The sequence below is a fragment of the Engraulis encrasicolus genome, chromosome 23 (genome assembly GCF_034702125.1).
Source record: "Engraulis encrasicolus isolate BLACKSEA-1 chromosome 23, IST_EnEncr_1.0, whole genome shotgun sequence".
NCBI lineage: Eukaryota > Metazoa > Chordata > Actinopteri > Clupeiformes > Engraulidae > Engraulis > Engraulis encrasicolus.
The window spans coordinates 6,235,273-6,247,727 of NC_085879.1; the positions used below are offsets into that span (position 1 = coordinate 6,235,273).

At 41.8% G+C, this 12,455-nt stretch overlaps 1 protein-coding gene across 1 annotated transcript; it reads left to right on the forward strand.

Annotated features, from left to right (window-relative positions):
• Positions 1 to 3,406: 3,406 nt before the first annotated feature.
• On the forward strand, positions 3,407 to 12,163 carry mxd3 (MAX dimerization protein 3). Its single transcript, XM_063190503.1, has 6 exons — positions 3,407 to 4,590; positions 5,278 to 5,383; positions 5,711 to 5,740; positions 5,845 to 5,959; positions 8,353 to 8,530; positions 10,069 to 12,163. Exons 1-6 carry the CDS (start codon positions 4,521 to 4,523, stop codon positions 10,173 to 10,175), a joined length of 606 nt encoding a protein of 201 aa, XP_063046573.1. The 5' UTR covers positions 3,407 to 4,520; the 3' UTR covers positions 10,176 to 12,163.
• Positions 12,164 to 12,455: the final 292 nt, after the last annotated feature.

A 12,455-nucleotide genomic window follows, 5' to 3' on the forward strand; every position in this document is an offset into this window, starting at 1 on the left:
GTATTAAGGAGTCATGGAGCATCCAACACTCCTCAATCCATTGAACACAGGTTATATGCTGTCTTTCCTGTTAAATACATCTTCAGTACTTTTAGTGGTCAAATAGGCTGGCCGTATACCTTTAGCTGTCCGCTACGACATGGGAATCTCCAGAGGTACTACCGCAGCGCAGAGCTGTAGAAATCCAGCTGAAAATCCATAGGATACCATATTCTTCTCAGGTTTGTAGCATTGCTTTATACACCAAGACTTTTCATGTAACAGTTGTGTGTCAGTAACTGGGCACAGAGACCAGACCCATCTGGAATGGGCCAACCCCCTTCCCTTGTGTTGGTCGGGTTGTGTGTAGTAGATAATGCCGTAATATGTGCATGCAAGTTTTGCTTTTTTTACTATTGCTGTTGCAGTCAGACGACACATTCACACCTTAAGTTCCACGTGGACACTCTCTTCCCCTCTTCATGTAAGTTTTGACATGGACGTTAGACTGCCGTCCTTGCTTGAGTGAATGTGTTGTCAAGTCTCTTCCCATTAGATGTGGTGACTGGCCTTCAGATGTCTTGTCTTTTTAATTATCCCCATTTAGACGACTTTCAGTTTAAGGTCTAACCGGCTCGAGAGGCTTAGAGATCCAGTGTACATGATGCTTTAGATCCAGATTTTAATGTCTTCAAAATGCAAGGGGAACTGCATTTAATGACTCAGGTTTGTGGATTCAGTTCTTTTCTTACTCTTAACCACCCCCACCCAGTTTCCCCCCTCATCTACATATTGGTTTGATTTCTTTTGATTCCGTTTTTGTTTTTTTGTTTTTTGCCTTTTCTTAAAATCCATTTGTGGCTCTTTGAAGGAACTCTTCTCATTCAAGTCAGCAAAACATCCCTGTGCGAACTCAAGCCAGTGTAAATCCATAGAAGTAGTTTGTACTCCAAAGTATCTCTTTATAATTTAAAAAAGGGAAAATGTTCACTTGATAGCCTGGCGTTGGATGTGGTACACTCATAGAGATTCATCACCTGCTTTCCCTCCCAACTTACAAAATCTATACACACTCATCTAACCCCCCAGGTGTAGACATCACAACATCTCCCAATCACATTTGCCTGAAAAGAAGAGGTTTTCTTCCCTTGTTGTAGCCCTCTTTTGATTTGTTTTAATATTATTGTTTGTTTGTGTTAAAGTAAATTAAATGCTGACTGGAAATGTTTGGAGGTTTTCAGTTGGTTTGAGGAGAAAACAAGTGGTTCTGTTTGGTGCCATTTGTAAAACACGATTGTCTCTCTCTTCTTGCCTCTTCAGAGTGGCCTAAACAGTCGGACTTAAACAAGCTCTTGCTTTTAAGTCCGGTGGGATGAGATGGTCCTTCAGCTTCCCTGGAACCAGCCTGCCTCTCGTGAAACACTGGAGAAGTTTACTGAAACCTCTGCAGAGCCCAAGATGCACAGGTTGGTGTTAACTTTGACATACTTTACATGTACAGAATATCTTACTGAACAATGGCCATACTACAATGCCTCTCACTTGGGGAGGATTTCCCCCGGTTCTTCTAGAACTTAAGGTGGGGTAGAAGGTTATGAGGTCACAGTGGGGACTCCCCCTGGGTTCTACTGTAAGGTTCTATAGTCTTTGAATAGACTATAGAACCTTATAGTAGAACCCAGGTGGAGTCCCCACTGTGACATCATAACCTGCACCCCCACCTTTGTCTACAGCTCTCATAGAACCCTGGGTCAAAAATCCACATTGTATTTGTGACAGGGTGGCAACTAAAATTTTGCACAGAGTAGGAAGTTTGCCACATACAGCACTCAAGGCTACATCCTGCAAAACAAAATCATATCCAAATTAGTTTCATGACTATTCAGTGGTTCTTGCCAAGACCTTGAATGTGATTAAATGATATGTCAGATTCAGGGAACATGCATTGGTAGCTGTAATGTAACTGAATGTATGCACAGGAGTGGTTAGCCTAGAGCCTTGGTCTCCAAACAAAGGCACGCGGGCCAAAACAGGCCAGAGCATGGCAAACATTTGGCCCGATGAGATCAGAACAAATGAAATCATAAATGTGTGTGATTTTCGATCACCAAAACTTCTGTGGGTCTCTCCGCAGCATTTCACAGATAGATCTTAATATGCTACCAGTCTCATAATAGACATTGACGTGGGGAAAACAGAAAGGCGAAAATCTCTTCTCTGTTCAGACATCTAACTTGTTTCTCATTGGGTTGGGGCGTTGGTTTGGCCCGCAGCCTCACTTGCTCTACATAATTTGGCCCTTGGAGAAAAATAATTGGAGACCACTGGCCTAGAGGAATAGTGTTTGTTGTCATTGCTTCTGCTCTTGACTAACCATGATTGTGGTCTTTTCCTTTCTCTTATTCCTCCAGCTCCCTGCATCTGCCCAGGGCTGTCCCTGACATACAGGCCAGAGATGTGCATGGAGTCAGCGGGGTCGACCGTAGGATGTCTTGGCCAGGTCGCCACTGCAGCCCTCTCAACGACATCCGTGGAAGACAAGAGGACCCACAGGAGTCATTCACCCCAATGGAGGGTCTGAATTACCTGTACTTGTCGTCAGAAAAGTTTTATTAAAGTGTTGAAAAGAGATTGTACTCTTTGTATGTCTGGTTACTATGAAGCTGAGGAGTTTTGTTGGTAATAACAGCAAGATATCAACTAGGCTTTAAGCCGCGTATGGGTATGTGGTTTCACTTTCATGAGGTGTTCATGGGCATCTACTGAATTGGACTTTGGTAAAACTTTTCATCCTTCACAGTCACTCATGATGTGTTTTGAATAAATTGTGCTTTTGGACATGATAAGACATCTGATTTTACAGACGAGTACGACACTTAAATTACAAAATAAAAGATGCCTTTTGGAGGGGGGAAATTCTTGGGACATAAGCTAGAGATGTAACAGGCAACAGCTGCGGTACTTCGAAATGTCGTTTAAATTGAGTTTTGAGCCACTCACTGTCTAACTTGTGAATTTTTGCCCAGATATTAGAGGTTGTTGGGGAAAACTGATTTAATGCCACAGGGCTGGTAGATCTTGCTTGCTTTGTCTCCCAGAATTAGTCTTTCTTTTGCTCTTCAAAGATGAATTCAGTATAATAACACCATCTGGTGTAAACGAGGTGCAAGGACCTTCTGTGTTCACTCTAACAAGGTGTTGATCAACACAACTTACTCTAAAGTGAAATGAGCTGGATCAGGGCAGATCCATTCATTAATTCAACAATGATGAAAGACATTTCAAGAGATGGTATCACATATGACAGTAGCTGGGGGGAACATGATCAAATCGGATGTCTTTCTTGAAGAATTCTTCAGTGAAGTGTGAAGACAGGCCATGAAATAGTCTCGTGACCATGGTTTAGGGCATGGATAGGGAACCATGAAGGCGGTTTTGTCCGTCCCCCGACATAATTTTAATGTTATGCAGCTTCACATGTTTTGTAAAGAAAACCTAGAAATTACATTTGAAATACAATTAAGATATATTTAGGGGATCTAGAGAAGGTGGGGTCTGTTTTAAAGGTGGCTGCCTACAATATAAGCCTAAAGTGCAGTGGGGAAATCTTGATTTGTGTACGGCCCTTGGAGGAATTTGAAGTGGTCCCTTGAATTAAAAAAGGTTCCCCACCCCTGATTTATTGTGAGTTGCCAACAAACATTGTGCCATACCACATACAGCCTTTGAAGTATCACTGAAGTGAACATCAAACCTCTTCATTATGCATTGATAAAATAAATGGCCTTTTCCTAAATGAGGTTAGACTTTTAAAAAAAATGGAAATTGGTAATATCCACGAGAACGTCTGGATCAATTTGGTATAGCCTACTATTTAGCCCACTGTTGACATTTATTTTAGCCGACTGCAATCAGAAAGACTGTAAGCAATATGTTAACATGGTGCACCACACAGCCATTTCTAGGAAGCCTTTGTTATGAATGGTATCCACATTCAAGAAGCCCAAGCTTGGTGTAGTGAACTATTTTGCCCAGCCAGTTCAGTTTTTTCAAAATATATATGAACATCAATGTGACACATGAATCACTTCAGTATATAAGTCAGTGTTTCAGATATATCAGTGGCCTGTAACAAATATGCCATCATTTTACTGAGACGTAGCTTTTCCTAGTATTGTGCTATTCATGGCTACTGGGTTTTTCCACCCTCCCCCAAGGCAAGTATTGATTGTATTCAATGAATTGTTCTCCTCTGCACTGGCCATCTGCTGTTGTGCTGAGTGGGATGGGGGTTGACAAAATTGCCATGACACGTCTGAGTGTTGAAGAAATCCCTTACAGCGCCCCCTGTTGTCTTGACTGACTACTCTTCCAATCCAAAGCAAGAAAGCAGACGTAGCAAAACAAGGGAGCGGTCGACGTGGGGGCGTGTCGAATTTGACGCATATTACGTAGCCAGCTCAGCCAAATTCTTAACTGGACAAATACACTAGCAGGTCAATCGCTACAAGCGAGTTTAGAAATACATTTTGCACGGCACCATGGAAATGAATACATGCAACATCCAGGTCCTTCTGCAAGCTGCCGAATACTTGGAGAGAAGAGAGCGAGGTACTGTCAAAGTTATGTTCAAATCCGTCATTTAAGGTTGCTTACTTGGGATTGCCGTCTACGTTCAAAACCAATGTTGTCTATTGCGATAAGTTCCACGTACAACTGCAGGCTATCTTTGTGTTTTGTTTCTGTCTTGAATCGGATCTAAACTCGAATAGGATCTGTGTTCAAGTATCACTTGTGTGGTGGTTCAAAATGTACAGAAAATGAGTTGGTTGTTGCCAAATTTAGGGTTGACTCAGTGACCTACATTTGAGATCATCATTGTACACAAAGGCGCGAAGTCGCGGCAGATTTGAAAATCCTACTTCACAGTTTTCATACGCACGCTGATCCAATGAATGAAACTCATCACAGTATCTATGAAAGTTGTGTTATACTTGATATTTGTGATAATTACTCTAGTGTTGACCGCATAAACAATAGAAATTGAACTCCGACTCGGTGACAGGCTAGCCGATGACGGCTGATTGCGCCAAAAACTGTGAGCCGCTGTCAAATTCGCGGCTCACCGGGAAAAGTGATCATTTTCTTTGTTGTAGGTGTAGAACTTTACTGAAATATAGAATCCACTGACGGCGCGTGCCGTCTGCTCATTGAAAGTTATTGTTGTATCGCTTTATTTACAATTAACCGTAAGAGGAAGCTCGGAAGAGTAACAAATTTGCTACTTTGTTGTCGCAGAGGCGGAACACGGCTATGCCTCGGTCCTGCCATTCTACAGCAAAGGGGTTTCGGACAAACGAAACAACAAACAGAAGAACAAGAAAAGTGGCGCTGGGAACAGCAGGTAAGGTTATGTAACTTCTGTGGGAACTTGGACTGGTTACGTGGCCTTTTCTGAAGAGGCTAGTCTAGACACGTAAAATCTCAGTCTACGACCTGGATACCCGGAAAGCATAGATGTCCTTTACAAACTATGTGTATGAAGTACAAGTAATGAGTAATTGCAATATTACATGTTCTTGCACAGTTTATACACACGTTATTCCACTGCATCTAATGAAAGATTCACTGTAGTAGCCTACTTTTACTTTTACTGGTACAAAACCAGCGTAATCTTCGTTGTTCATTATTGTTCATGACTAATTTATCAATTGCACCCTTGTTTATACAGGTCAGTTCACAACGAATTGGAAAAACACAGGTGAGGGAGCATTAATCGATAGTTTGTTATCAGTAATGTCTTCAGACATGCCACAGTTATCTTGAAGAGTGCTCACATCTATAACTATGTGCAATATTTAACAGGCGAGCTCAACTGAGACACTGCTTAGAACAGCTCAAGCAGCAAGTTCCCCTCTCCTCAGATTCATCAAGAAACACTACTCTAAACCTACTGAGAAGAGCACAGCTCCATATCAAGGTAAAATACTTTGGATTGACATATTTTTTTAACCATGTTTCCCTGTTGTCAATGCTAGTGATTATATTGTTATTAATGTCATTATTCTATCATAATTCTATCTTTATGTTTGGAAGTGTATGTATGTGTTCATCATATGTATGTGTTCATCATTTAAAAGGACACGTGATTACTGGGTGGGGAAAAGCACTTTCAGGGAACTAAAAGCAGAAGTGGCCTTGCGTTTTAAGCGTGTACAGTGATGTAAGGCATTGTAGGGTGTGTGCCTTTGTGACTTTCTGTGCTTTCATATAATACTCTGAAGGTGTAAACTACCTTGCATTCATTTCTTATCCTGTACCACCAGTTTGGGTGATTGGTTGAGTCATTTTTACAAAGATAGTTGCAAAACACAGGAAATTGCAATGCTGACACTGCGTAATGTGGGCATGTACGTGTGCCTGTACCATAAATCAGTATGTGCAAGCATGGCCATAACTACCACTAAGGACACAAGTCATGTCCTCTGTATTTTTTTTCCAGAAATGTAAAATGTATCTATCTATGATCAACAATAATGAGTTCTGTCTGTATACGCCACCCCCATTTATCCTCAAGACAGTGATAAATGAAAACAATCTTAAGAATTTGACTGAAGAGTTTGAAGCATTCTAAATGTACAGTATGCAGTACAGCTAGCAGTATTTTACATCGGTATTTGAATATGTCTCGTTACGGCCACGAGTTAAGCAACCTGTATTCATTAACATATTTCATGATTCACAATAGTGTATACCGTAATTGAGATTCAACGAATGCCTAACGGGATTATTCCAGACAGGCTCTTCAGTCTCCTCCCTGGTTATGTTCAATCTGAAAGGGCCAAGCACTAAAGACGTGCATTTTGAGGTGAACTGAGCAGTGACTATTTCCGGCACTGATTCTGTCTCGAACCTTTATCCTCCTGGTGAGGGAAATGAGGAAAATGTTAGGTTGCCAGTGCCACTTAATTTAAGCTGCTTTTCCTAGGAAAGCTGTCAGTGGGCTTTAACCATTCACTTGGTATAGCCTTCAGGTAATACAACCAGGACTGTAGTCAAGTCCACCTTTTGTAGAGTCCAAGACAAGTCCAAGTCCAGAATAGTCGAGTTCGAGTCCAAAGAGGTTCGAGTCCGAGACAAGACCGAGTCCAAAAAGATTAGAGTCCAAGTCAAGTCCGAGTCACATGTCGGTCAGTGTTAAACAATGAAAAGGATTCATTTCAATAATGTGAACCTTTTGAAGGTAACCTATACGCCATGGATGTGAAGACAAGCTTGTTTGTTATTGGATTTCAATCTCCACTTTAGAATTTATGATGGCCAGTGTTCTAAACAAAAAAATGACAGACCCGGGCGAGTCCAAAAGCCTAATTTGGCAAGACCAATGTCCGAGTCCAAGACAAATCAGAGTCCAAACAATACAGAGTCCGTGACAAGTCCAAGTCCACAAAAAAACGGACTTGAGTCCGAACTCGGGCCGAGTCCGGACTCGAGTACTACAGCCCTGAATACAACATGTGAATGTACAAGAATGTAGAGCAGAGCTAATGGTGTGGTGTGCAGTGCAGAACAACTGGACAAGGCCTAAAGAAACCCACGCGCTGCTAATTCTTCCACAATATAGCATAAATAGTCAATGTGTTGGGCATCTCACTCTTTTTCAATGCACTCTGTAATATTTTTAGCAGATTCTCTCCAGAATTCATGCTGGTCATTCACAAATGTTACCTTTTTCACAAATACTTCAAAATCAATACCACCAAGTAGTCATTATGGGAAAATTGCACTTTTGATAGATGAAAATGTGGATCTTCTCCATGTCCGCCATTTTGAAATGACAGAAATAGATATTTTTAGATGCAAAACTTGCTGTACTTTGGTCATACTAGTAAATATTAGTTTATTATTTAGTAAATAGTCATGAAAAGATCATATTTGGGAATAGGCTCACTTGTAATAGCCCCACAGGAGATAGAACATGTACAACAACAAAAAACGCATCTAATTTTACTGAATGAAAGCCAGAAATGGAAGACAATAGAACTATTAGAGTTACTGTTAAGTTCAAGCTATCTTTTTTTGGCAAGTCGTCAGTGAACGAGTCACTTGAAATAGGCCCCAGGAAAATGCAGCCCCTGGGTACAGTACCTTACAACAAAGGCTAACCTCTAAATTGTATTGCCTTTATTTGATAAGACAGTTGGAGATGGTGACAGAAAGCGAGTGTGATAGAGAGATTGGGGAGGATCGGCAAATGACCCGGGCCGGAATCGAACCCGGGTCGTCGGCATAGTAACCCAGTGCCCTACCGTTAGGCTACGGCAGGGCCAAATTCTAACCTTTTAACCCCTTGTTGTCTGGTTTGTGGAGCAGAAACTTCAGGAGCAGGAGGAGCGCGCGGAGACGCTGAAGGGCCGTCTGCGCTGGGAGCAGCAGGAGCTGCGGGTGCGTCTGGAGCAGCTGCAGGCCGGGGGGCCACCCGCCACCGAGAGGATCCGCAACGACAGCCTGGGATCCGCCATCTCCTCCGAACGCTCCGACTCAGACAGAGGTGAGCCCCACGCTACACCCAAGTCTGCTTATCACATAGGGTTGGGTCTTTAGTGGAATACAGTCAGTTAAGCAATGGAACACTTGTGGGAGTGGGGTTAGTAACAGGTATGGTCACGTGAGAGCCTGTGCGCCACCATCTCCTCCGAAAGCTCAGACTCCGACAGAGGTGAGGCACCACACACCGAGGCCTGCTTATCATGTAGGGTGGGGAACACCAAGTCAATTAAGCAATGTGGTAGTGGGCATAGCAATGATATTTCCACATGAGGTGTTCACAACGATAGCCTGGGCCCAGCCATCTCTTCCAAAAGCTCTGACTCCGACACTGCACTACACTCCGACACTGCACTGCACAGCAGGCCTTGGCAGTGGGATTAATAATGGACTTGCCGCGTGAGGTTTTCATAATGACAGCTTGGACATCTCCAAATGCTCCGACTCGCACAGTGGGGCCCTGATGTCGTGGGCTGGCTATTTAGGCTTGATACAGATGGAATATCTGTTCAAACAGACAGTTTTGCACACCTCTGTAGTTGGACAGGTGATAAGGATATTATCCCAGTGAGGTTGTCATAAAGATCACACTGTCCATTCCACCAGCAAACTTTAATACAACGTTACGGTCACCCGACCTTCCTCAGGTGAAGAAAGTCGAATGACCGAAACATTCTCGATTTTTCAACCTCGAGTTGCATATAACTAACAGATTATAACAATAGAATAAAACATTTTCAGTGGCCATCAAAACATGAATGGCTATTTTATTTTTACACTTCAAACGTCGAATCAAAGACAGACAGACCGTTTGTTTCAGGTCTGTTTCCCCACATAGGTATGTACGCCTGCTGCCAGGGAAGCTAATAACAACTTGTAGGGGCCTCGTAAAAGTTTGGAAGAAAGGTTTTGTTGTTAATTGAAAGACACAGATCATACTGTGTTGCGTGTTCTTCTAGTCGGTACCTTTTCTCCAGGACATAATTATCCCTCTCAACATAATGATTATGTTTGGAGGCAAGTGTTACATTAAAAATACTCTACTAACAACCATGAGCTATTCCATGGAAACTGGAGGTCACATTCTGAAGTATAGTGAAGGGTTCTTTTTGTTCTATGGGGAATAATTCTCATTGCAACTATTTTTGTCCTGCGCGTGTTTTTGTGTAGCTGTTTCTTTTCCTAGATGATTTCCAAAATGATTAGGAAGGAAAGGCAACATTATCAAACTTTCTTAGGCCTTGGTTACACAGATGTGTATATTTTTAAATGGGAATATTTTTAAACTCACGTTTATGTATAAACACGACTAAAAATGAGAACTCTGACAGGTGCATTTTAGCCCCCTAAATTTGAAAAAAACTGAATTTTGAAATAAGATTTCTAAAACTCCATTTACGTATAATCGAGAAGCCAAAACTGTTTTTAAATTTCAATGATGATTTAAATATTTTTTCAACTCTCAATCCACATGATGTTCCGACTCTTTAAATGATGATCCTACACTTCAATGATGCCAATCCAACTCTTGTGTGTTTACAGAGGATGTGGAGATCGATGTGGAGAGTATGGTGTGGACACTGGAGTCAGATGGCAGCGCGCACGACGCGGACCACAGCTATTCCACCCCCGACCGCGTCTGGCTATGATGGACGTACCGCATACACTGTTAGCTCGCTTCCTGGTGGTATATGAATGTGTGCGTGCGTGTGTGAGTGATTGAGTGAGTGTGTGTGAGAGTGAGTGCGATCTTCCCCTTCGCTGGGGGATTGAAACATTCCAAATCGACCCTGCAAAGACAAAGAAAAGCATCACTATATAGGACTGGAATTTTTTATTTTTCAATATATATACATTGTTTTTTATTATATTTCCAGTCCCGTCGGTAATGCAGAGTCTATACCTCTGTGGCATGCCTAATCTGAGATGGAATTCTGCGTTTTAAAAGGATTGGAAAGCATGTTCAAGGATGCAAATTTTTGATGTATATATATATATATAAGAAAACATGATCAAGGATGCATTATTGGAAAGAAAGAAAAAGAGAGAGGAAAATATGGTGCTGCAGCCTAGAGCAAACCATTTGTTCACTCACTTCTGAAACTGAAACCGCGCCGACCGTGCTTTTGTATCTCTTTTCCGTTTCTTATTTTCATCTGGGTAAAGTCGCTCTATAACTTCACTTTTCAGCTACCAAGCTTCATTTCAGGATCTTAGTCTGCACAGCTGAGATAAAAGATGCACATGAGCTTGCACTTGCATCCTGGACCTTCCGTCTATTTATGTTTTGTTTTCTTTCATACTTTTGTTTTTCTGTCCGTTGTTGCACAGACATCTAAGAAGCACTTGTTTTCTGAAACATTTTAAAAAGGGGTGTTTAGCAACAGAATTTTACAGATTTAAATCGATCATGTTTTTGCACATATTTGTTGTTTTAATGGAACATCTTCATGATGGCAAGGACAAAAATCTCTTCCCTGCTGTGTCAGAGACTCCTGCACAGCAAGAGCATTACCAACAGTCACCCAACTGGCCTCGAATAGCAATTTATTTTGTCATTTTATTTTATACAAGAACTGAGAACATTGTAATGTGTTACTACCATTGTTTGAGATGATCGAGGCTGACAAAGAGTGTCTATGTCAGAAGAACAGGAATGACTTGTTACTGTGGCAGCATTGCTTTTTTTTTTTTTTTCCCAAACTGATTAACAACCCTCACAATGCTAGTCAACCCCTCCAGGCTTTGGGAGGAAGATGTTCTGTTCCCCTGGAGAGAGGAGAGAGGGGACGTGTTCATGACCTACCTATGCTGAACCACCCTGGAGGAGGTGTTCAACTAGCAGTTCCCAATGCTGTCTTGGGTGTTACTTTGAGCCTAGGGCGCTTTTTTAAACGAGGGCCCGTAGCAAACTGTTAACAAAAAAAAATGCAGTGAAAAAGGAGTGTGTTGCTGATCCAGGCTACTTAAACTTTTAAAAAACCCACCTGAAAACGGTTTCTTTGGCTTGGCTACCCAGGAGGATAATTAAGCTATAACTTCCAAATCGTTTAGAACCATGTGGTTCTACATGTGGTAACTAGAGGTTCTATGTGGCCAAGTCAGAGAGACCTTTGGATGGTCCTAGATGGCAGAGTTGTCTTCTGGAGTGTAGATGTAGTGTTAGCTAGATGTAGTGCTTGCATGCTCCTGCAACACAGCTGATGGCCAGTACACAGCTGAATGTGCAGGGTTTTTTTACTGACCGCTTCTCCCAACGAACTGGTACCTCATCAACAGCGAAACAAGCAAAAAGAAAAAGAACATGTACTGTACATATCAGGAAGAACACATGATGTACATACCAAGAAAAGAAAAACTCGCTCTGTTCTTTGTCACGGTTTTTTGTTATAACTTATGCAACATTTTGTCCTTTGGTGGTGCTCACCGAATAATAACAGGTATTTGTGAAGGACCTTTTTTTTTTGCCTTTTCTGATTGTGACCACCGGAAGCCTTACTGCCTGGTTCTGTATCACTGGAAGAAGAACATCACCTTTGTATCTCTGCCCCCCTTCCCACTCCCCCCAATTTTTCCAATGTAGCATTTTTATACTAGTGTATACACTTTTGTATAAATAAATATTTTATGTATTTAATCATGTTGTGTATTGGTGGTGGTTTGTATGGATGGGGTTAAAGGGACACTTCAACACTAGTGATGTTCCTACATCATTGTCAGTCACAAGTCTGCAGAAGATAATTCTGTATATGGCAAATTAATCTTGTGCAAGGTCAACACCCATGGGCTGACAAACCTTGGCAGCTGAGCATTTGGCAGTCAGCGTTCAATCTTCAAATTCAAAATGTCTCAAACTAACAGTTTCATAGTGTCTCTGAGATATTTGTTCATCTCAGTCCCTGTAGTGTCTCCAAAAGTCTCCTGTGTCA

What these genes read in the sequence shown, in the direction of transcription:
- mxd3 (XM_063190503.1), top strand. Translation starts at nt 4,521, where the DNA reads ATGGAAATGAATACATGCAACATCCAGGTCCTTCTGCAAGCTGCCGAA. An exon ending in AGTGGCGCTGGGAACAGCAG is followed by an intron (nt 5,384 to 5,710) that starts GTAAGGTTATGT and finishes TTGTTTATACAG; the next exon opens with GTCAGTTCACAACGAATTGG. An exon ending in GAGCACAGCTCCATATCAAG is followed by an intron (nt 5,960 to 8,352) that starts GTAAAATACTTT and finishes TTTGTGGAGCAG; the next exon opens with AAACTTCAGGAGCAGGAGGA.